General features: G+C 41.2%; 2 protein-coding genes across 3 annotated transcripts; one reads left to right on the top strand and one right to left on the bottom strand.

Moving 5' to 3' along the window:
• Nucleotides 1-1,230: 1,230 nt before the first annotated feature.
• On the top strand, nt 1,231-12,357 carry ical1 (islet cell autoantigen 1-like). Of its 2 annotated transcripts, XM_037762472.1 has the most exons (15): nt 1,231-1,363; nt 2,647-2,679; nt 2,790-2,964; nt 4,642-4,714; nt 5,089-5,212; nt 5,320-5,518; nt 5,603-5,728; nt 6,451-6,549; nt 6,693-6,778; nt 6,993-7,045; nt 7,900-7,944; nt 8,064-8,246; nt 8,885-9,187; nt 9,521-9,616; nt 9,959-12,357. In XM_037762472.1, exons 2-15 carry the CDS (start codon nt 2,669-2,671, stop codon nt 10,072-10,074), a joined length of 1,689 nt encoding a protein of 562 aa, XP_037618400.1. In that variant the 5' UTR covers nt 1,231-1,363; nt 2,647-2,668; the 3' UTR covers nt 10,075-12,357. The 2 variants fall into 2 exon arrangements, with proteins under 2 accessions (XP_037618400.1, XP_037618401.1); XM_037762473.1 differs by lacking the exon at nt 8,064-8,246.
• A 742-nt stretch (nt 12,358-13,099) lies between these two features.
• Nucleotides 13,100-20,424, bottom strand: LOC119484018 (protein FAM117B-like). Its single transcript, XM_037762577.1, has 8 exons — nt 20,391-20,424; nt 19,775-20,013; nt 18,750-18,833; nt 18,466-18,576; nt 16,654-16,797; nt 16,277-16,484; nt 16,051-16,171; nt 13,100-15,879 (listed from the first exon to the last, which is right to left on the bottom strand). Exons 1-8 carry the CDS (start codon nt 20,422-20,424, stop codon nt 15,654-15,656), a joined length of 1,167 nt encoding a protein of 388 aa, XP_037618505.1. The 3' UTR covers nt 13,100-15,653.
• Nucleotides 20,425-25,430: the final 5,006 nt, after the last annotated feature.

The raw sequence follows: 25,430 nt of genomic DNA, 5'->3' as shown, positions 1-25,430 counted from the left end.
AATTCAACTAATTAATAGTAATGCTATAATGCTATAATTTGTTATTTTAACAGTTTATTACCGCAACATTTTATATACTACATATATACATATTTGTTAATCTAGGGCATCAAATTACCAGACATATATACAAGACATACAAAACACAAACAAGCTCCAAATTCCCTCCCTATCCCACCCACATACAAACTGAAAGAGAACCACACTCAAAAGGTGTAGGCTAGTTAACTCAATTGAATTAAAAAGGATATAGAAAAAGCAAATTAAACACACAAATAAAGAAATCATAAATAACGAGATGCAGTGATCTTACTTATTCAGATGACTAATGATGTATCAAGTCTGATAATTTTGTTATATCAAATCCGATATAGGTGTTGGTAAGGAGTCCATATAGGTTAAATAGGGATGCCACATCTTCAGAAAGGTGTTGTGTTAATTTCTCAGGGTATATGTGATCTTTTCAAATGGAATGCAGCTGTTCATTTCTAAAAGCCATCTAGATATGAGGAGATGGGAATCAGACTTCCATGTAATTGCTCTACACTTTCTGGCGATGCATAGAGCTATTTCTGAAGACTTTTTTTGAAAGTTTCTTAAAGGTGTACTAATTTCCTAATAGGCAAATTTGAGGATCCAATGGGAAGGTAAATCCTGTAAATCTTGTCATAATGTCAGAGAAGTCCTGCCAAAAGATATTAAGTTTTGTACATGACCTGGTGCAATGCAAAACCGAGCCCTCCTCTATATACCACATCTAAAACACATATTTGATATCTCAGGTCTATATTTATGCAATCTCTGTGGTGTGAAATAGAGTTGGTGAAGACAGTTATAATGGATCAATCTGTATCTAGCATTAACAGTGGCTGACACACTTTTATGGCACAAGTCTGACCTAATCAAATTTTGCTTTTAGATGTTTTATTACAGAAAGTTTATGAGACCCATGACCTATGGATGGATATCATGGATATTATAGTGAAAATAAATATTGCTGAGTATTGCTGGGAACCCCCTCAAGGACCCCACTTTGAAAACCACTAATAAACATATTGAATGATCATTTTAGGCAACGTGTAGTCCACTTTTTGCAGCCACTTATTACCTGTGTGCGACTCCTCTTCTCAATAGACGATCTTCGCAGTGTTCTGAGCAGCAGCAACGCCACGCCGAAGATCGTCTATTGAGAAGAGGAGCCACTCTAGTTGATCTTCAGCGCCCCCTTGTGTCCAAACAGAGGCTAAAACTACTTTGCATATCCTGTTTCTCTGACTCAGAGTAGATGACGGTTATGGGAAGAGGAGGCTAGCCGAGCTGCTCTGCATAGATGCTCGTACTGAGGGACAAAACTACAAGCAAGGTAAAGATATATCCACCTTTATGAAGTGTGTGATCATAACAGAGAGAGAGGTCTAGTTGTATTAGCTTGTAAATGTTCTTTACAGCTCCTGCAACGACACTTAGCTGTGAGCTACCTGCTGCTAGCTACCGTGTCATCAAAGCAGCCTTTTCTTTGTAACTGAACACCTGCTTCACAGCCAGCTGGATGACTCCTTGTAATCAAAGTGTTTGCTCCAACAACCATCTCTGTTTTCCAGACAACCATCTATTAACCTCTTATAACTCCTTTATAACACAGTGGAGGGGAACAGCTGTCAGCTCTGGTTTCATGCTTTCTGTTTTGCCTTGGACAGCAGCTACTGTTATACTTTAAAGGTGCAGTAGGTAGAATATTTTTTGGTATCATTGGTCAAAAATTACATCGTAATCTTTCAGCATGTTGTAGTTCAAGTGTTCTGAGAGAAAACTAGACTTCCACACCTCCTCTTGGCTCTGTTTTCAGGTTTTATAAAAATATATAGAGTCGGAACCAAGATGGCCACCTCTTATTGCTACCACATACATCTTAGCTTTCACAATAAAAGCCCTGCATGAAAGTGTTGTTGGCAGCCTGTAAGAAGGCCATTACGAAGAGATGGTGTAAGTCAGAACCAACTACAAAAAATGGATGGCTGAAAATTGTGAATGAAATATATGATATGGAACTGTTAACCCATAGAATAAGCTACTATTATACTTTAAAGGTGCAGTAGGCAAAATATTTTTGGCATCATTGGGCAAAAATGTAATAGTAATCTTTCAGCATATTGTAATTCAAGTGTTCTGAGAGAAAACTAGACTTCTGCACCTACTCTTGGCTCTGTTTTTAAGCATTTTAAAAATATATAGAGTCGGAACCAAGATGGCCACCTCTTATTGCTCATGGATGTATTAAAAGAACTGGATACAGCGTTGGAGAAGGGGCCCCAGTCATTCCTATGAGAGTTGCTCAGTGGCGCATGAAGCCTAAATGGCTCGACTTCCGTCACATGACTCGGTCACGGGGTCCCAACGTCGTCACGGCTTGCGCTCCACCCTCGGTCTGGGTCTCACTCACATGAACGGAGGAAGGGAAATAACTCTGGATTCAGCTATTAGTGCATTTTACAACTTTAAAAACTAATTTTTTTAAATAAGGGCTATTCAAGTGTTCGTATGGGGAGTTGATTCACTTAAAAAAAAATTATCCGCTGAGTTACAGACGTCTCTTTCCCAATGTAAGTCTATGGTTAAACATCACCTCTATATTTCTTTTGTTTTCAGAACAGAAAAAGGCTGATATCCAATGATGGACGGGTATGTGTAAAATTACATAACTGATAACCGTTACCAATACCATTATCATTCTTATTATGATATAAAACTGTGTTGTTCTGAGCACAACTGACTGAAGTGTGGATCTCCAGGTTTGCAGGGGACATGCTGAGCGGCGGCCGGGCCCTGCTCGGCGAGGACAGCTCGGTCATGGCTCGCATGCAGAAGAAGTTCTGGAAGACCAAGCAGGTCCTCATCAAAGCCACGGGCAAGAAGGAGGACGAGTACGTGGTGGCGTCAGACGCTGACCTGGACGCCAAGCTCGAGGTAGGAGAGGAGAAATTAACTGAAGCTTTAAAGGAACAGTGTGTAACATTTAGAGGGATCTATTAGAGGGGGGTCATGTAGAGCCTTGTAAAAGTTGGTTTGTTCACTGAGGTAAACAACAAGTGGATATTGTTTGCCAGAATGTATTGTGTGTCATTCTGTATCCGCAGAATGAATACAAGGAAATGTGTGTCAAAACATCAGCAGCGTGTTGGCACAAGGTGCCCATTGTTTGCAGAGATCCTTTCTTGCTGTCTCGTTAATTATAGGTGAGATGTCTCACACCACATCACAGCTGTGGAGGGGATGTCAACAGAGTACAGTTTGTTCCTCTGCCTCTCGGCGGTTCAGCAAACGAGAGCGGACAGTTCGGATTGGCTGAGACCCCGGCTGGCATTTAGTTGTGACAGGCTGTCAGACTGTCTGGTCCTGTGAGGCTAGAGTTTCACTGAGACGAGGCTTTTGTTCGCTGCGGAACGAGATCAGGCCTCGTCTGTCCTCCTTGTCCCCTTGTTCGTGAGACGGAGACAAAAGTCCGAAAAGAGGTGTTAAAAGACAGGCAGAAGGGAGAACCACATCCAGAGATCCCACACTTCCTACATTTCCTCTATTTCCTTCCTGAATTTCATCTCGACCCTGAGCCCTCTGTGGAGCAGCAGAGCACCAAAACCACCAGGGCTGATTAGATTTGGACGGCAGCCTCACAGCTAATATGATTTTATCTGTTTTTTATTATCACGACATTGCCTCTGTGCATGTTCACATTTCAAAATTGAAGCAGCGTTTGCTTTGTGACCTGTGAGCTACCAGGATGATCCGATTTTTTAACCCTTACCCTTTGCTATACATTTTTGTCATTTTTGTATTAAGCATCAGTACCATTACTAAAACCTCTGTAGAATCTAGGTCTTACCTATCCATAGAGACCACGATCATGCATATAGATCTGGTAATTGTGGAGCTATTCTTGATTTATTGTCTGTCTAGACGAACCACATCTTCCAGCACCATCTCAATTAGAAAAGCAGAACTGAACGTAGTGCACACTCTGTTTTTCCCTCTGCCTTATTGCTGTGACTCAGACGGAGAAGCTACAATGAGATAAACATGATCTTTATGAATCGATCACCAGTATTGGACATCCCACTAATAACCATTAAAGAGGTGTGTTGTGCAGGAGTGGTGAACTGTACACTGACAGGTGTTAGGCCGCCGCTGAGGCAGACTGACTGAAAGTAGTGGCTGTTTATTCTGCTGTTAATCAGTAACATGTTCAAGTCGCCTCCTCCCTCTGCTCGTCTTTATACGTTTCCACTGAATAACAGAGACTCATTAGCTTAGCTGCAGTTTAAGGTATAAGACGTATAAAACCTGTGTTGTCTGAGAGAAATCGGCAGCACCGGAGTGGCCTCCAAATCTTGTGTTGCTATGACACACACTCATCATTTAGTCACCGTTGTCGTCAACCAGATGGGAGGAGAGGAGGCCGACTGCCAGACAGAAATATGTTGTGTTAACTGAATGAAAGGTTGGAGTGCTGCCTCGCGGAAGCATCACATGTCTTGAAATAAGTAACATGAAGTGGACAGAAAATCTCAAAACTACATACCTGTTTAAAAATGGACCTGCTTTGAGAAAAGGGTCTGTGTGAAGTGTTCTGCCCGTTTGTCTCTGCAGTTCTTCCGCTCGGTCCAGTTAACGTGCACGGAGCTGCTGAAGGTGATTGAGAAGTACCAGCACAGGATCACACGTGAGTGACGGTCACAACTAGACTCCAACGCAGTTTTTACTTTACCCGGACTTTAAGTTGCTTTTGGGAAACAGGGCCCTGGTCTCCCCTACTCAGAACAAGTATTAAACAGTGTTAGGTGTATTGTTACCACCACAGTCATGGTATGAGGAAGTCAGCTATGAAACTACATCTCTCACTCAATCACTATTCTAAAAAGATAGTTACCACGATTGAGGTGCTTTGTGTTTTTATATATAAAAACGGTTGCCTCTGGGTTTAGGAGATTTACTAAAGACTCATGTAAACACTCTATATTCTCGTTTGGTTTTCCTCTTTAAGCCATTGTGACCTTTGTGTACATGTTGGACTTGAACTTTGACCTCTTTCCGCAGGCTTGTCTCAGGAGGAGAACGAGCTCGGCCTGTTCCTTCGCTTCCAGGGGGAACACGATCGCACAAAGGCTGGCAACATGATGGACGCCACCAGCAAGGCCCTGTGCAGCTCCGCCAAGCAGAGGTCAGCCGCGGAAATCAATGAAGTCAACATATACAGTGCATTCTAATCGAATATCTTTTATAATTTAGAGATATTTCATGAAATTGTATCTTTTTTTTCCCCCATAGGATGGCACTCTGCCCGCCACTGCACCGCTTGCACCAGGAAGTGGAGACGTTCAGGCGGCGCGCCATCGCTGACACGCTACTGACTGTCACTCGTATGGAGAAGGCTCGCACCGAGTACAGAGGAGCTCTGCTCTGGATGAAAGATGTCTCCCAAGAACTGGACCCGGACACCTACAAACAGCTGGAGAAGTTCCGCAAGGTCGGAGGACGCTTGTTTGGGATGTATCGTAATGAGCTAAAGTATGCGTACATGGTTTTCATTGTCTTGTTTTTTGTTTAATAGGTCCAAAGCCAGGTCAGAGGGACAAAGAGCCAGTTTGAGAAGCTGAAGAATGATGTGTGTCAGAAGGTTGACATGCTGGGAGCTAGCCGCTGCAACATGCTGTCCCACTCCCTCTGTACCTACCAGGTATGTTAGCTTATACAAGGTATAGTCACCAGTGTACACTCCCATCAAGTATCTTGATCTGTCTACCCGCTTGTTTGTCTTAAGCCCCTTTTCGACGACAGGAACTTTCCCACATAACTAGGAACCTTTCTGAGGAACTCATTGCATTTCGACCGCAGGGACCAGGGTCTAAATTGAGTCCTTGTTTTATGAATGAAGCGGTACATTTGAAGCAGCAGCGCTGTGTGCTTGTTTCACCAAAATAGCAACGGTCATCCCCTGCAAACTCCACCCCGAAAGTTCCTCTATTTCTGAAAGTACTACCCCTCGACCAGGGCCTTTTTGGGGGGTAAAAAGGCTCCATAAAATGTCCCCGAAACTTAATTTAGACTCTGGTCCCTGCAGTTGAAAGGCAATGAGTTTCTCAAAAGGTTCCTAGTTCTGGGGGAAAGTTCCTGTGGTGGAAATGTGGCTAAACACAGCAGATGATTTACTGTAGAGACAGATGCTCTCCGCTGCATTTCATTCATTACATCCAACGTGCATTAGTGAATACTATGCAGCAGTAAGTATCGTCACAGTGAGACAAAACCTAGACCGCTATGGAAACACAGACAACAATGGGCTGAAGGAACCTTTTAGTTCCTTGAAAAGGGGACTAAAATAACCTGGAACTACTTAGTGGAAATCCGGCGTTTCATGTCTTTGTCATTTATTCAACATGTGCTTTCCTGTCATGGCAGACCACTCTGCTGCAGTTCTGGGAGAAGACGGCCCACGCCATGTCGGGAATCCAAAAGGCCTTCCACGGACATGTGCCATACCAGTTCACCACACTCAAGGTACTTCACATTAAGAGTGTGCAATCACAGGCGGACTGCAAAAACCCAGCATGAATACCTGGCTGTAACTGCAGCAGCTGAAGTGATCTGTTAATACACGTCCCTTTTTATATGACATTTAACTGTATTCTTTGCTCCTACAGGACCTGCGAGACCCACTGGAGGAACTAATAGACGCACAGAAACAAGAGGATAAGAAGGAGAAGCCTCTGCAGAGCAACGCAGACAGGTGAGGGAACATTAAGTAAAAAGAAATGTAGTCCTAACACATCCTCGCATATCCAGTAGGGATCCACGTGGCAGCTGAGAGCTTTAGAAGCAGAGACTGCAGCTCCAAATCAAATAGAGGCTACTGCATCGCTAAAAATAGCAAAAACCGGGTCCGTAGATAAGGCACTTTCTCATTTTTTCCCCTCCTCCCTTCCTCCTTCCTTCTTCCTCAGTCTGGTGTCCTTGGATGACGACAACAAGCCATCAGGAAGTGCCTCTGGCGCAGGTATGTGCTGCCCCCTGTAGGCTTAAACACACAGTTAAAAGTGATGTTTTTTTATCAGTTACTTTGGCACAATACCTCAAATGATTTTGAATGTAGAACAAGAAATGAGGGCAAGGATGGATTCAACAATTACAGACAAAACAAGCAATTTGGTGATGTAATTTTGGGCCACAGGAAATAGTATTTTTTTGTATTTTCTGACATTTTATAGACAAAACAATTGTTTTTTTTTTCATGTTTCTGTGTAAGCACCTATAAAGAGATGCATAAAAGAGTCAAACTCCTTTTATGTATGCACTTGGCAAATAAAACCGATTCTGATTATTCCAGAAAATAAATAATTGGTAATGAAAATAACAATAATACACAGCAAGCGGCGGCGTCTGTGGTGTGATGAGGCTGATCCAAGTTTTTCCGAGAGTTTTGTTCTTGTAAATTTGTGAGTTTTTTCCTCATATATTTACCACTTTAATCACACAGAATATCCAAGTTTTTTTCTCGTAAATCTCTGAGTTTTTTCCTTTTAAATTTGTGAAAATGTTCCTCGTAAATTTGTGAGTTCTTTCCTCGTAAATTAACCACTTCAATCTCAGAGAATATCCAAGTTCTCTCGTAAAATTGTGAGCTTTTTTTCCTCGTAAATTTACCAAACCGTCACACAGAAATCTCATTGAGGTGTTGCGTTATGTGTTTAGCCATTTACATGCAATATAAATACATCTTCAAACATCAAGACCAGGTACTGTAATATAAGAAGCCACTTTTTAACATGTTATTTGGGCTGGATATTTCTGTTTATTGTCAAATTTAAAAGGAGTGTCATCCTGCTGTTTCTGATGTGCCCTCCTTTCCAGACTCCACCCACGGCAGTGTTGGACAGAGCCAAACCGGTGACAGTGGTAAGTTTGTCTGTGAGAACTCCTCCAGAGGTATTGGTTCTATAGCCAGCACTTGTATAATAGTACAGATGTGTACATTGTTGTTGCTGACTGTGGGCCGGATGATCCTCTGATCTCAGTGCACCAAAACACCACCAAACCTACTCCAGACCTGCACGACCTCAGAGGACTGTCGGCAAGCTTTGATGACGACCTGATGCTCACGGCGTGTGATCTGCCACCGTCGCAGTTCCCTTTCCAGCGCAATGAGCCCTGGGGGTTTGGAGGCCTCCAGTCCGGCCTCTCACTGCCGCCCGCCACCGGTAAACTGGCCTGCGGTTTCTTCTACCTGTCTTTTCTGACTTCAGGCTGCCTCGCTGGTTCTCACTTCTTCACCATCTCACTTTGCTTGGTTGTGGCACAAATTCACCTCTCATGGGATTTCAACTCTGTGTTTCAACTCTTCCTTTTGCACTTTGGATCTGGATGCCTGTCTGGTGCAAGAGGCTTTGTTTCCTTCACTCTTCTGGGACACTTCTATGCTGAACTCGGTCATATTTTAACATATCATTGTGAATAAATCTTACTAACCTGAATCTTGCCAGTCTTTCTAGCATCAGATCACTCTTGTTTCTTCCCAAATCAAATTCATAGAGCTTTTTCATAGCGGGAGAAGCACAGGTGGAACTAATAACATTAATAATGGGTCAACTCCAGTAATTACTACAGTGCTTTGCAGCCATCGATGTCATTAGTTGTGCACCTGTGTCTCATAAATCTGCTGAGAAATATGTCGTCACTCCACATTTTCCACCGGACTAGAGACCGAACACTTGGCTTCATCATCAGTATATAAAGATGGAAAATACAACATGTTCTCAATAGAAATGTCTGAACTGAAGAAAGTTTCAACCCTCTGGTCTAATCCAGCCCCCCTCCTGTCTTCTCTCCTTCCCTCTAGGTGGGGGTCTGCTCTCAGGTGGTCCGGCAGGGCTGAGAGCGGAAGAGGAAGACGGAGAACGGGGCGACATGGCTTTCCTCAAAGACCTCCTCAGCCCCGGCCCGGGGGCCAGCGACGAGTTCAGCAGAGAGTGGCAGGACGCTTTCGGGCTGTTCGACACTCCAGGCAGTCCTCCACCGAGCACGGGAGCAGCGAGCAGTGAGCTGGCAGCAAGTAGTGGGCCGCCGCGTCCGCTCTCAAACCCCCCCAGCCCCACAGGCTTCCTGCCCTCCCAGCTGCTGGACCACAGTCTGAGCTCTACAGGTCAGCCTCACTGCACTCTGCTGGAGGGATGAACTCACTGCAGCACGCTGACCAATCACTTTCTTCTTATCCATAGATATATATACATAGATATATACATACAGTGAGCTGCACGGTGGCGCAGTGGTTAGCACTGCCACCTCACAGCAAGAGGGTCGCTTCTGTGTGGAGTTTGCATGTTCTGCCCGTGTTAGCGTGGGTTTGCTCCGGGTTCTCCGGTTTCCCACCACAGTCCGAAGACATGCAGGTTAGGTTAATTGTTGACTCTAAATTGCCCGAGTGAATGTGAGCGTGTCTATATGTATGTTATTCACCCTGCTTTTTGTCTTTTAGGCTGGTCAACCCCGCCCATGTTCCAGGCTCCGCCCCTGCAGCCTCCTCCTGGTCAGAACCAATCAGCTCAGCCGGCGCCAAGTTCAGCAGCTAACGGTACGCTATTTCTCAATCTGCGTTCTTGTCCGTACTTGTGTTTTTGTGAAGCTGTCGCGTACATTATTCCTGTGTGGTAATTTAATCAAATCCAGATTAATTTAGGAATATGTAGCTTTTAAGGAAAATACCAGCTGAAATAATGAAAGTTTTCAAACTAGAAGGTCCTTCTGTGTGGAGTTTGCATGTTCTCCCTGTGTTAGCGTGGTTGTTCACTACTGTCAGGATAAAGTGACCGTTTTATAAAAATCATATTTGCTCAAAGTTACCGACTGCAGCTTTAATCTTATCGCCTCAAACCAGTCGCTAATCCTAATCTTTCTTCTGACAACGTGTGTGCAGCTGCTTCAGGTGGATCCAAAGACATGTCTGCCTGGTTCAACCTGTTCGCAGACCTGGACCCCCTCTCCAACCCCGACGCCATCGGGCGCTCCCCAGACGAGCTACTCAACGCCTAAAGCCCTGTCTGTGTCTGTGTGTCTGTGTGTCTGTGTGTGTGTGTGTGTGTGTGTGTGTGCAGCAGTGTATGATTTCTTTCACAGGATCTGGATGTCAGCGAGTTTCCATGTCAACAATCAAGTAAAAGAACACACACTAACAGTGAAAAACACACATGAGCCTGCATTTCGGAGAGAAATGTGTACATATCCACACTTGCATATACATATTTGTCTTACACTGGAAGGTGTTATTTTACACTGGAAAAGGAAAGCGGTTGTTTGTCGTCGCTAAACGCTCCTGGCTGCTCCCTGCAGCGTTGTAAATGACTGTTAACACTACACGTGAACTACTGACTCATACACGCAGCAAACCTCCTGCGGTTTGTGTCAGCTTTCAGTTACTGCGCCCTTTGTCAAGCTGAGAGAATGTTTGGCTTCCAGGTTTGTTTTGGACCGCCGTTGTGTGTGTTTTTCTGTGCTTTATTCATGTTTGCGTTGTTTGGGTGTGTGTCGGTTTGCTGTGTGTACACATCACGGGACCCAGGATGTTAAAAAAAACCTCTATATACTGCTTAATGTTGTTTAAACATCGTAGCACATGATTGTCACGTATGAATGAAGAGCGTACAGTGCATATATTTATATATATTGGACATATTGAGCCTGTATTTGCACACAGAAACAACATGTGAATCTCAAGCTGCACCGGGGGCCTGTATCACCGCTTATCCAGCTATCTTTGGACCTAACTCAGGTCTTCTGGTATCACAATGCTGACCCCTTTTATCGGATCACCATTCCTGACAGTATAGATGCTTTTACACATCTCTGCAGCGCAGGATTAAAGGGGAACACCACCCAAATTCCAATATGTTATTTCCATGACCGAGGAAAGTTCAATCAATATTTGTGAACATGAGCTACTCTCTCTCAAAGCGAGAAACCAGAGAAGTAAATCTCAAACTTGTGATGTCATCAAGTATTAAATGTGGAGTTGCCCCATAGACAATGAATGGGAGACCAACAGAATGTTTTTTTTTCTTTATAGTTAGATAATGCTACTACAGCGCCACCTATCGGCCAAATAGCACCAAATTTGACTTTGTCAGTCTACAGCCATTAGTTTTGCAGGTATTTGATCATAAACCAAAGTATTGGATAAATTGTAATTTTGACCTGATGATGGCTGTGATACAGACCCCTGCACAAACTGTGGATGTTTGAGACTCCACCAGATAAATAATGTGATGCTTTATTGATCCTTGTATGGAGATTCTCCGTTTCCTGTCTAACGGTCTAAAGGCAGCGCTGAACTGTGAGCCGTCTGTTCTCCGGAGAGGACTGATGGCGTCATAATGACGGCCTGATCTGGAGTCAGATTACAGGCACAGCGGACGTTCACACTGTCCAAACTGTCCAAACTCTCTGTGGCTTTTGCGACACCAACAGCCTCTTCCTGTTTTTCCGTCAGTCCACCTTCATCCCAGATTCCACTGGCTCTGAATGTAGTGTAAAAATAGGACGCGTTTGAGTCCCATCTGTCTTTCAGATCTCACAATCACAAGTCCAAGGCCAAGAAAAATGTGTGAAGGATGAAATTTATTTTGTTTTCTCTTGAAGGAAAAGTAGGACACAGGATTGGATTATTTTGGGGTGGGTGGGTTATTTAAGTCCTAAGAATCTGCAAATAAACGACACCTACGCTGCATTAAAATGTATTTATTTTCAGATTATATCACTGTTTGCAAAATCTCAAAAAAGTATTTGTTGTGCAGTACACTGAGGAGCTTAAGTAACACTAAATACTGTAAAATACTGTATTTTTAACTCTGTGTTGTGTATTTTGAGAATTCACAGATGAATTTTGGAAATATATTATTGTTTTAAAGGAAAAGAATCAACACTGGAGAACTGTTACCACGTCATAAAATGGATTTCTAAATTATTCTATTTGTTTTTGAGGGAAAAAAACTACCAAGGCTGACATTTTTGAATGTTTCCGAAGATGAAGATGCAGAGTCGGGTTGCTAAAATGTATTTTATGGATAATATATTGAAGTTGTCGAGATGTGAAAATCATGTCCACATGCACCAACTGAAACCAAATCCTCAGTTAGGACATTTTGTGCCTGTATAAATCACACTCAATGGAGCCAAGTATGGAGGACGAAACCTGCCAAAATCAAAAATCAATCAATAAATAAATGACTTGATAAGTAAATAAATGACATTAAATGTAGCAAAATAATATTAATTAATTGATCAAATGTGACATAAATTGATATTTTGCACTTGCAATAAATAAAAAAAAATAACAAATATATACATACATTTAAGAATAAATATTACATAAATAAAAATAAATACATAAATAAATAAATGCAAAAATAAATATGTCATTAAATGTAGCAAAATTATATTACAAATAAATGTAGCCATTGATTGATAAAATGTGACATATATGGATATTTCTATTTTGTTTTCTGCATGAGTGACAGCAGAATAAATAAATAAAACATTTACAAATAAATATAAAATAATGCAAAAATAAATACATTTAAAAATTATTAAAAATAAATACATAAATAAATAAAAGGGAAAATTAAACAGAAGGGTAATTAAATAAGGGAATTAATACAAAAATATATAAATAAACAAGCAAATCAAAACAGAAATATCAATTTATGTCACATTTTATCAATTAATTAATGGCTACTTTTATTTTTAATATTTTTGCTACATTTAATGACATTTATTTATTTAGCGAGTCATTTATTTGTTATTTATTTTGGCAGTTTCCATCCTCCATATCCAAGGTGATCAAAAAGCCTCATGGGAAAAAAACAACTCAGAAAAACACTTTTTATATGAGCTGCATATTAGTATCTCTACTACACAGTAACTGTCTTTGTTTTGTTTTTAATGTGACACATGAAGGAACTCTACTGTTGCTCAGATCACAAGGGAAACTACTGTATTCTGTCACATATTATGTATTCTACTGTTGATTTACACATTTAAAAAAAAAAAAAGAATGTATTTCTCAAGTCAATCACAAATGCTTTATTTAATTCAACTATGCCTTTTTATTTCACTCGAGGGGTTTAACAGATGAAAACTTGGCAGTTCTGTTTCCAATAAACTGGACAAGCAAACAAAGAATCGTTGTGTCGAGCCTCATTCCAAAATGCTGTTTATCCACTTTGAAAAAGAAAATAAATCTGCGTTTCCACAATCTGCTCTTTCAAACTACTTTTCTTTTTTTTTGTAAACAGACGTCTAAAAACGACAAATGTCGCCGTAGGTGTGATTGTTTTTCAGCAAGTGGATATCTCATTTTGGAACAGAACTCTTCGTTTCTTCACTTATTTCATTTTTCGTCATGCCAAATCAGGTCATCCACACTTCGTCTCTACCTCTACTCTGCTACAGGTTTACATCATTTCCATTGTGTGAGGCTACATAGATAGCAGCTGTTGGTTCGCTCTCTTAATAGTAGTGTAGACTTGTTAGTGTGCGCTGAGAAGTTAGTATATCTTTGTATCCTATTCACTACAACCTGAGATGGACGATGTAATCTATTCTGGATTAAAATTCTCTGAAGACCCAATTACACTCCTGATAAATAAATACATTATTATTCACAATAATGAGACATGTAATAATTCACAGTACTCAGCGGAGAAAAAGCAGGAGGGGAGGAGGAGGAGGAGGGTATATGGTACAATTGTTGACTCATTCAGATACATATCTTTGTCAGCCGATAATACAAACACAGTGTGCCTCTATATTTACAGATCCAGTACATTCCTATCCCACCGTAGCAGGCACAGTCAAGTAGTAATGACATTTACAGGAAGATGGGCCGCGGCATGGAGAGGCTGTCCGCCAACAAACTACGCTGAGAGTGAGCTCGTGAAATACGTTCAATTTCAGCGGTTTCAATTCAAAAATATTCAAAAGATAAAAAAAACAAATGTTTCAAACTAGTAAAGAAGAGAAAATCTGCAAAATAAAATGCAAATTATTGTGCGTTTCCATCCACTATTGTATGTGTGGGAGTTGGAGATCGCTGCAGAACAGGGCGATACAACATGACATAATAATAATAATAAAAAAAACATTAAAGGGGACATATCAGCTCAGTAAATTTTTAGGTTCGTACTTGTATTTTGGGTTTCTACTAGAACATATTTACATGCTTTAATATTCAAAAAACACATTATTTTTCTCATGCTGTCTGTCTGAATATACCTGTATTCACCCTCCGTCTGAAACGCTCCGTTTTAGCGCCTGTCTCTTTAAGACTTTGGGTTAATTGTTAATTGTTGACTCTAAATTGCACGTATCTATGTGTCAGCCGTGTGATTGGCTGGCGCCCTGTCCCCCCCCGCGACCCTGAATAGGATAAGCGGTTACAGATAATGGATGGATGGATGTCATTATGGTCTGCAGTGCAGTATTTGGGTTCACCAGCCTCTCCGTGCTCGGGGCCCTGCAAGCCAGAAGGGAGCCCCGCCCTGCGAGGACGACGCCCTCCTGGACACATTTCACAACAACACTAGCTGAGCAAGACAAGAAGGGGGAATCAGCGTTACAGTGACTGTGAGGGGAGGAGAGAAAAGAGCTGGAAAAAGGAGGAACAGAAAGTGGATGGACGTGGAGTAAAAAGGGGACGTTTTGAGCTGGCGCTGTGGGAAGGAGGGGCAAGCAGACACAGGTTGAACACGCTGCACACATCATAGCCCTGGCCTGTGTTTCCCATAGATACACACCAGCCGGCAGGGGACCAGCACACTGCTACCAGTTAGTGTAACAAAGACATCAGCTTGTACCAGTCAGCTTTCACTGGAAATCGCTGATTAAAGTACAAAACAGATGATTTAGGTCCCAGGTGGAGTATTGTTTCTAAGCGTGGGCTGCGTACCACCATACTTGTACATTTCCTGCTCGTCCCTGCCTTTCTGTATGTATCTATGGCCGTCATAGTGCAAACATCATGTGTGTCATGCTAAAGAAACAAACATGATCCGAGCACTACGCTGGTTTAGCGAAACTGAGCGGTCTAAAATATCAGGCACATTTTTTTTTAACTTCTCCTTGTCGCGACCGTTCAAGTTTTGCTACGATATATCTGGCAGCACCGAAAATTAGCCTCCGTGGTCAAACTCTTGGTCTCCGAGGAAACCAGCGGCCTTTTTTTTTCTTTTTTTTCTTAATAATAATGGAAGGCATATTTTATATCAAGAGAAATAACTACAGATAGAAAAAGAGATATGTCCGTGGAAAGGCGCCATGGTATAATACGATGAAATCAAAGAGTCTGTCCTTTTCCTCCCAAAAAACAGGAACATAACCAGCACTAAAGGTAGAAGAAAGCGATGAAATGTTAGCTGCAAACACCCGCACAGGGCTGCAGGACTCTCACGTTGTAGTCGTCTGAGGAGGAGAGGCAGTGGGAAGCGCTTTTTCAACAAGATAAGGACATCAGAGAGAGCTTAGCTGGCATGCTGAAGGCATTTTTTTGGAGCAGAAGGGTTGTTTCGTAGTAAATGTTTTCTGATTTTGAGGGGCGGGGGGGTTGTTTTGGGGGGCCCTCAGAAGCTCTCGGGCTCCTCCAGGAGGCAGGGCTGGGTGGACAGAGGCACGAGGGACGGGGACAGGCTTCGGAGGCCCACCCCGGAGCGAAAGCCGAGGTCCGGGGCGGGGAGTAAGGGCTTGAGGATGCTGACGAGGCAGAAGGCAGAGCCGCTGTTGGGGATGAAGTTGACCTTGTTGCGGTCGGGACACAAGAAGGGAGGGATGTCCTGCAGAGGTTTGGGCCTGGAAACACACACAGAGGGACACATTTAGCCTTCATGACAAGTGTACTAATACTGGTGGTCACCTTTACAAGAAAGAAGGTATTGTTTACATTGACCCCGAAAAGGATAAGTGGTTACAGATAATGAATGAATGATAAAAACAAATAGTCTTGGGGAGTCTTCTACTCACATGGTCTCCTCTGACACTCTGACTTTCTCGCAGCCCTCTGGAGGTTCTCTCTTGAACATGTAGCTGTTGTTGGGTCTGGGGGAGGCGGCGTATTTAGGCAGCGGGGAGTAGGGGCCCAGCTCTGAGGACAGGCACAGAGGGGAGGTCAAAGGTCGGCGTCAGCAACAGATCATGCTCAAAGAGACTTTGTGTACAATATTCATATAGTAGTGTGCGTGTTAGTCACCTTTGTCCTCGTAGGGGCTGCCTCCACCCGTGTCATTGAGGACGGTGAGGTAGGAGGGCGAGATGGAATCGGGACGGCTACTGCAGTTGCTATGGTTACCGCTCAGGCCGCCCCCTGAGGGAGTCTGTGTGTCGATGCTGCGGGTGCTGCTGCTGCGCTGTGGGGGGACGGGCGGGGGTGCGCGGTGCCCATCTGGGACATCCTGTGGCTGTCGTACAAACACACAAACGAGGTCACAATAACAAAGCTGCACCGGGGGCTTAATCCCCCGACAGTGGTGGTGAATCATTAAAAAAAAACCTTTTAAATTACGTCAGTGAAGAACGAAACATTAAACAGCACATTGTAACCCCAATCTGTTCGTTAGTGGAACTCACAACGATGGTCTCGTCCTTCTCAGGGGTGTCTCGGATGATGATGCGTTCGATCTCCTGGTTGAGGCCCTCCACGCTGTTGCGGAAACGAGGGGCCGATGACTTGGATATAGGGATGGGTATCAGGATGGTCTTGGGCATGGGTGACTGCAAAACACACAACGCACATATGGCTGCAGTTCATATAGATTCTGCACCTATTTACAGATGTTGAGCTTTGACTTTTAGCTGCAGCGAGCAGGAAACTGCAGCCACAGACAGGAAAAACATAAATATATGCTTCATATTTCTGGCCTTATTGCTCAGCCCACACAAGGGAAATTACAGCTTTATGTGTATGTGTTTCTTCTCAAAACTTGTACTTCAAAAGAGCCAAACAATATTGGTCACCGCCACCCACTCCCAATGACTGCTGCATGCAATTTGACTTAGCGACGTTGTTTCGGAACCATGGACAGTTTGTTGTGTCAAGAGGGTGCATGTGTAGGTGCGGCGTTGTCCGTAGTACTGAAACGGCGGAGGATCGATAGACAGAATGACGGTTTCATAGTTCGGTTTCTTAGCCTGCTTGGTTTTTGTGGTTGTAAACAGAGACTGTTTCTACGCGCTGCAAACAGCTGTTTCTATGTGCCGCAAACCGCAATTTCTATGTGCCGCAAACAGCTGTTTCTAGTGATGCAAACGTCTGTTTCTACACACCGCAAACAATTGTTCCTATTGCAGCAAACAGCTGTTTCTAGCGTCACAAACTGCTGTTTCTAGAGGGCTACGAACAGCTGTTTCTACGTGCCTCCCCCTGCTGATTTGACAGAGAATTGTTATTCATTGATTTTGAAACAGTAGCCTTCTGCTGTTGTTGTTATTTAGCCTTTTTCAGGCTATTGCATGATTAAAACAATTAATTTCATTTTATGAAAAAATACCCCCCTCGCGATTGTTAACAGCTCCCTCAGTCACTTCATCCTGGCGCCTGGCCTGGGTGTCGGACTATAAAAGTGTTGTGCAACTACTCAATACAGTCATATAAGCTTGTTTCCTGTATTTGTCTGTTTCAATGCATATGCCCCCCCACCCCCTCCGTGTGCCTCGAAATGATAGCCCCCTCTTGGTCAGATATGTTCTGCAGTCCACGAACATAAGTATCCATAAATCATAAATATATATAAATATAACAATATACACAAATAACAGCTCCATTACTTGATTTTTCTTCCTCCCACACAATGACTAAACCCCGGTTTCTATGAAAGTACAGGCAGCTTAATGAATGCACATGATTTGCCCTCCTGCGACCAAAAATAAATAAAACATGAAACTGATTTATTTCGATAGACGGCACATTTTGGAAAGGAGAGGGAAGCTCGTCATCTTGATGTTACTTTGGAAGTGTGCTCCTGCTAGCCGGTCGCTCTTTGTATCAGTTAATGAGCTTGTCAGAGGTATTGTGAGAAAAGTTGCATGATAACTCAGCCAGTCCTCCTTTCTCTTTGTCTCATGAGGAGGCCCAGAAAGCAGGACAGCTGCACTCCAGCAGACTCCACAGGGAGCAGAAGACCGGCCCTGCCGCTGTCAGCGACACAGCACCATGACAGGAGTACAGTACGTGAGTGTCTACGGCATCAGAGGAGCCCAATTTAACTGACTTTGCATAGACCAGAGGCCGTAAAAAAACCCCGACGTCACATTTTAAATTAACAGGAGACACACGTCAGAGACAAACGGGGACATGAGGAAAAGTGGGACGTCCTCAAAACTCTCTAGATCGGGGAGCCAACCTAGTTCCTCTCACACACACACACAGTCTGTATTGATTACCTGCGACTGGATGATGGTATGGCTGCCATTGAACGGGGACTTGCGGTCTTTATCCCTCCGATGGCGGCTGCTGCGTTTGCTGCGCTGAAGCTGCTGACGCAATTTGGCAATCTGGAGAGTTTCACAAGACACAGACAGATACTGTATGAGTAAACACATCTTGTTCATGGTGGTGCAATGAGCGATAAAGCGATAGAAAAAAAGCATTTATTCACAACACAAAAGAGCATTTTTCTGTCCGACTGGTTGTTTATTTGGGCTATAAAATGAGGAAGGAAACTGACCTCCTTGAGCTGGTCGGTGCTCCCACAGGAGGCCGAGCGTTTGTGAGAGCCCCTCCTCCTCTCATCTGCCCAGGCCCTGGGGGTCTGACACACACACACACTGGTTAGAGCTAAATATTAAACATTCAAGTAAAAAACAGATACATTTGGAAACACATGGGAGGAAAAAAGTGGTTGTCTTGGGGCCGTTCTGGGTGGAGTTTGCATGTTCTTCCCGTGTTAGCGTGGGTTTACTCCGGGTGCTCCGGTTTCCCCCACAGTCCAAAGACATGCAGGTTAGGTTAATTGTTGTCCAGTTTGAGCAAATATGACAAAAAAAGTTAGTTTTATTAAAGTTACCAACTACACTTTTAGGTGAAAAGAGAACAGATATAACACCTATGGCAATTCTGAAACGTCTGTTTGACCACTCTGGTTTCTGGACTGAGATGACCCGCTGTTAAAGAAATCTCTTAAAGCTTCTGTTTGACCTGAGACTGGTTCAAAGTCAGTCTGTGAGTGATAGTCTGAGGCAACGCAGCACGGTGATGCAACCGTCTGCAATCTCTCTAAACCTCTTTGCATTGATTACCTTCTTGGCGTTGCTTCATGATATTTTGTACAGACATTCCCAACTCCCAGAAGAGGAATCCTTATAACTTTGACGACCCTTTGACTTTTCCTCTAGTGACACCCATCAGGTCAACGTTTGTATGTGTCCAATACGTTTGGTTTATGACCAAATACCTGCAAAACTAATGACGTTCCCATTAATCTGAGCTGTATTGTACTTATTTAATATTTAATGCATACATATTTAATATCTGTTTTATAAGTTAGTTTTTTGTTATGCCTTGACATATTTTCAACAGTTTAAAGTTGATTTATATTATTTAAGTAGAGGTAATCAATAAGCCCTTTTGGATTTTTTTCCTTTCTCTGCACATGAATTTCAATCATTTATTTGATTTTAACCTTTACATACAGAGAAAAACTCATGCACAACCCACCTAAACATCACCACACACAGACAGACATAAACTCACCTGCGTCGCTTTGTCCCTCATGTAGGGAGATTGTTGGTGCTGGCTGTCGTCCTGAGGCCAGGGACCTGTCAGGTGAGAGCCAGCGAGCGCGCCCTGTGAGGGCCACAGCTGGACGCGATGGCGGGAGACCGAGAGGAGAATGGGCGAGCGGGGAGCGCTCAGAGGGAGAGGAGGGGGACGCCGGAGGACGCCGAGGACAACCGCAGGAAGATGTGGGAGGTTAAGGCCACTGATGCAGTCTGAGCAGGAAAGAGAGAGAAGATGAGTTAGGTCTGCCAGTAGATGTCAACACATGGTAAACACGTCAACAAATCAACAGACACACAGCTGGCCTGCAGGATAAGCTCATAGCGGTCTTGCTCTGTCTGTCTAGGGTTGTGTGTGTGTGTGCATGTGTGTCTATGGGTGTGTGCGTTGCCAGATTGATGTTAATCCGTCCCGTGCTGGGCAGAGCGGATATGCCCCCCTTGAACACAGCCCCCTGGTTAATGCCATTAAAACAGCTTAAAGCAGAGGAGGAAGGGGGGGGGGGGCATTGAGGGCAGGTGCTGCCCGACTGACCCTGATTCAGAGCAGCAGTTATATGTTTTGCGTGGGTGCACGGGTCCACTGGCACCCATGGGACCTTGCAGAGTCTCAGCCAGCATCATTTCTATTTACAGATTCAAGTTTTGCACTGGAAACCAAAACACAACAAACCTTTAAAAGCCCTTAAAACAATGCTTTTAAAGGGACAGTGTGTAGGATTTGGCGGTAACTAGTGCTGTGGTTGCAGATTGCAACCAACTGAATACCCCTTTGCTCACTCCTCCCTTTCCGGAGAACTACGGTGGCCTTCAGGTAACGTAAAAACACTAAAGGCTCTCTCTAGAGACACTGTTTGGTTTGTCCGTTCTGGGTTATTGTAGAAACATGGCGGAGTGCATTTAGTGCTAATTAGCTAATGTTAGCATGCTAACACACTAAACTAAGATGAACAAAAGTGTAGTTTACTACTTATGAGTTCAACTTTTTATTTGTACAACGACAAAATTACTATTTCTTCTTTTAAATGTTACATAGTGTCCCTTTAATTTATCTAAATTTAAAAAATATGTATTTATATATATATATATTTATTTATATTATATATGTATTATATATTATTGTATATATATATTTATATACTATTTTAAAAATAATATGTTTAAATTTTAAAATGTATTTGTTTATTTATCTAATACAGTGTTTCTCAAATAGGGCTACTAGTACACCTAAGACTACTTTTAAAAAAATGTCACCCCCTGTGCGCGAGACTTTTTAAAAATGTAAAATTAGAAAATATACCCCCTGAAATAATGATACTATAATAAGTTCAATAAAATGTTTTTGAATATAAGTTTGATAAAATACATTTTATATTTAATATTCCTATTTTTAATGCAATCGTTAACTACCGCAACAAACACATTTTTTTTTTAAATACCAAAAATGTTTTTTGCTTGTTAGTGGGTGAAAAATACCTCAAAGAGGGTACTATTATTGAAATATATATTTGAGAACCACTCATCTAGTACATTTTTGGACACATTGATGGGGAGGAAAGGCTTCTTAATAACAACATACTGTACATGCAGTGTACATACAGACGCACAGGAGCGTGGAGTGGCAGTGCAGGTCCAGGAGCTAAATTTGGCAGAGGCCTTGACCGGCACACATCACTGTTGCTAGGGAACGGGGCCGACTGATCTTCATTAACACACAACCGCGCTTGTGTTTGTGTGTGTGGAAGTAAACAGGGGTTCGGGCATCAGCAGTCTGCTAGCAAACGCTCAGCGATCTTTATTTTGACTGCTGCTTTTCCTGTCTGTACACACAAATCAGCAACCCACGGCAATGTACTGTAGGCTGACAGCCATAGTAACACTGCTAGTAGTAGCAGTAGTAGTAGTAGAGGTTACTTGGTAGTGTCTTAGGTTTGTGAAGGATATAAATTACATTTTTGAAGGAGCTACACTTTAAAGAGGACCTATTATGGTCATTTTCAGGTGCATATTTGTAAATTATATAAAAAACATTATGCAAATGTGTTACTTGGTGACATCACCACGTTACGGAAGATAAGCCGGGACTTCAAGCAAGGCGTTTCAGGCAGTACGGGAGCAGTGTTTCTCCCTTTTGGTGTGGACTTTGTAACTTTATATATATTGCAAATTGCTGAGTTTTATAACCAAACACTAAAGCAATTAATTTATTTTAATGAATGCAATACCTTCCCTCATGAAAGATTGCTCCCTGACTATCAAATCTCCAAGCAATGGCATGTACAGTATAAGGTATATGCATATAAATGTTGTTTAACATTTAACAAGAATAAAATCACTACTGATATTTTTCCTGTTACAGCACTTTCAGAATAAAATTACAACTGATATTTTTCCTATTACAGTACTCCAGAGTAAAATCCCTACTGATATTTTCTGTTGTAGTACTGTCAGAATTAAATTACAACTGTTATTTTCCTTTTACAGTACTTTCAGAATAAAATTACTGATATTTTTAATGTTACAGTACTTTCAGATTAAAATACTACTGATATTTTCTTGTTGTAGTACTTTCAGAATAAAATCATTACTGATATTTTTCCTGTTACAGTACTTTCAGAATAAAATCACTACTGATATTTTTCCTGTTACAGTACTTTCAGAATAAAATCATTACTGATATTTTTCCTGTTACAGTATTTTCAGAATAAAATTACTGATATTTTTCCTATTACAGTACTTCAGAATAAAATCACTACTGATATATTTCCTGTTACAATACTGTCAGAATAAAATTACTACTGATATTTTTCCTGTTACAGTACTTTCAGAATAAAATCACTACTGATATTTTCCTGTTGTAGTACTGTCAGAATAAAATTACCACTTATTATGCATATTAATGTTGTTTACTGGGGAGACAAGCATGCAACCTCCCCACACATATCATCACCTGCTTTATACACTTTACTGCCATATCTATGCATATATATATATCTATATATCTATAGATATATATAGATAAAAACATAGAAAAATAGACTAATGTCAAAGTGAAAACAAAACAATGTATTCATCCTGATCCTAATTTTGTACAAATATAAAAATAAAATAACTGATTGCCTCTAAAGTTTAACCTCCTTTACTATAACACACCTACATCATTACTAGCGCAACCACTTATTATTACAATTCACATTATTACATATCTACTGTATATACATATCTATATAGATATAGATATATATATATATTGCAAATTGCTGAGTTTTATAACCAAAAACTAAAGCAATTAATTCATTTTAACGAATGCAATACATTACCTCCCTGAATATCAAATCTCCAAGCAATGGCATGTACAGTATATAAGGTATATGCATATAAATACATGTTGTTTACTGGGTAGACAAGCATGCAACCTCCCCACACATATTATCAAAACATAGTAGTATACACACTGCATATATGACAGAAGAGCATCATGATGTCTGTGAGAAGAGAAACACACTCACCTGCAGAAATGGTCTCGTGCTGTGCTGCATGCAGAGGTGATGGAGGTCTGGAGCACACCTCAGCCTCTGTTGCTATGAGACGCTACTGAGGATGCTGAGGATGCAGGAGAGGACCACTACTAGTGAGGAAAGCCCTCTCACATATAAACAAGCACATAGAAAAGATAACAAAACGTCTACGGGTGTAGTAGTGATAGAGTTAGGTGTCTCAATGGGCGTTGCTGTGCTCTCCTCCTCCTCCTCCTCCTCTTCGTCGTCGTGGATGGATGTTTTTCTCTCAACCTCTGATGCGGCACGACGCTTAGGAGCAGCTACCGAAGATAAACACCGTATAAAAAGATGATTATTAACGTCGTTAAAACCCGGTGAAGGTTCGTGACGGTGTCTGGGAAGAAAACAACAAGAGAGGGGACATAAAATACAAGAAGAAGGGATATAAAGAAGAAGAAGAAGGCGGTGATGCTGGGCTAGCCTCCGTTGACAAGACGGTGAGAGGGACCAGTGTGAAGCACGGAGAGATTACACTGTAACACTTCCGGTTGGTGTTTTCATAGTAAAATCTGTCTACTATGTTGAGACTGGGTAAACCATGTTTACTTTGTTTAAATGTTATATATATAACATTTCTATATATATATATATATATATATTTAATTATTATATATATATAGTATATAGTATATATATATATATATACTATATATCGATATATAGATATCAAATATATAAATCAAATATATATTCCTACATTTATCTGCACCAAGGTTTATTCTTACAAGGCTCCAAGCAGCAAACAATTTATGTAGCCAAATAATTTTAATTTACAAATTAATTTGTGTATATATATATATATATATAAACCACATTTATTGTGGGTTAACTGGCTAATTTAGTGTTTAAATGTTATATATATATATATAAATATATATATATATTTATATATTTAATTATTGTATAGATAGATAGATAGATAGATAGATAGATAGATAGTAACAATATTGATCCCGAGGGAAATTCAAGTTTCCAGCATCACGGTTCCATAGTGCAAAACATGTTAGTAAAAAGGCAGTAAAAAAGTTAGTAGTACAAAGTACAAAAAATATACCAGATATAAAAATACAAGGAGATGAAGAAAACTGTTGAAAGTGAATATAGTGCAGGGTAACAGATGTGACACACGACTATTAAAGAAGTGTATATAGTGCAAAAGAGACTGTTAAAAATTAGTATAGTGCAGGGTAACTCCAGGGTAACTTTGTGTTTGAATGTTATATAAATATATAACATTTATATATATATATATATATATATATAGTATATATACTATATATATATAATAATTAAATATATAAATATAAATAAATACTGTATATAACATTTAAACACTAAATTAGCCAGTTAACCCACAGTAAATGTGATATATATATATATATATATATATACAAATTAATTTGTATATGAAAATCAATTGGCTACTTAAATTGTTTGCTGCTTGGCTGCTTGTATAGATATAGTATATAATGGTGCAGATTAATGTAGGAATATGTATTTAATTTGATTTCTTTTTATGTATTTTATGCGTATGTTGTGATTTTGCAGATATTTGTATTTATTTATTTTTATATTAATATTATTTTGCATATAGGAGTTATTTGATTTGTTTACCAAATTGTGACAGTGTTCATGTACAAAATTAATAAAATACTAATTACAAAAAATAAGGTACTGTTCACCACATTTTGAAATATAAAACACCTTAAAAAGAAAAAGAAAAATATTCAAGAAGTGCAACAAATTAAAGCATGCATTTGTTGCCAATATTAACTTGAGCTCCCTCAAATAATGTGAAAACTTTTATCTGAAAAAATTCTATTGAAAAAACACTCCCAATACACATTTTACACATTTTATTTTGAAAGTAAGTTTGTCAACTTCCGGTGCGGTCGTGCTGTCTCGAGCGGACTTGACGCTGCCGAGGGAGAGCTGTGACGTAGCGTACCAACGCTGCGCTGCTCGTGCTGATGCTGCAGTTGCTAGGGCGCGTGGAGCAGACGGCGGAGAAGTGATGTAAACAAGAAGAGGAGAGAATGTCTCCACCACGTGGTCACTCTAGAACCTGAC

Source organism: Sebastes umbrosus, chromosome 24 (genome assembly GCF_015220745.1).
Source record: "Sebastes umbrosus isolate fSebUmb1 chromosome 24, fSebUmb1.pri, whole genome shotgun sequence".
NCBI classification, from domain to species: Eukaryota; Metazoa; Chordata; class Actinopteri; order Perciformes; family Sebastidae; genus Sebastes; species Sebastes umbrosus.
The sequence above is the reverse complement of the archived record's forward strand: the minus strand, read 5'-3'. Positions and strand labels throughout refer to the sequence as shown.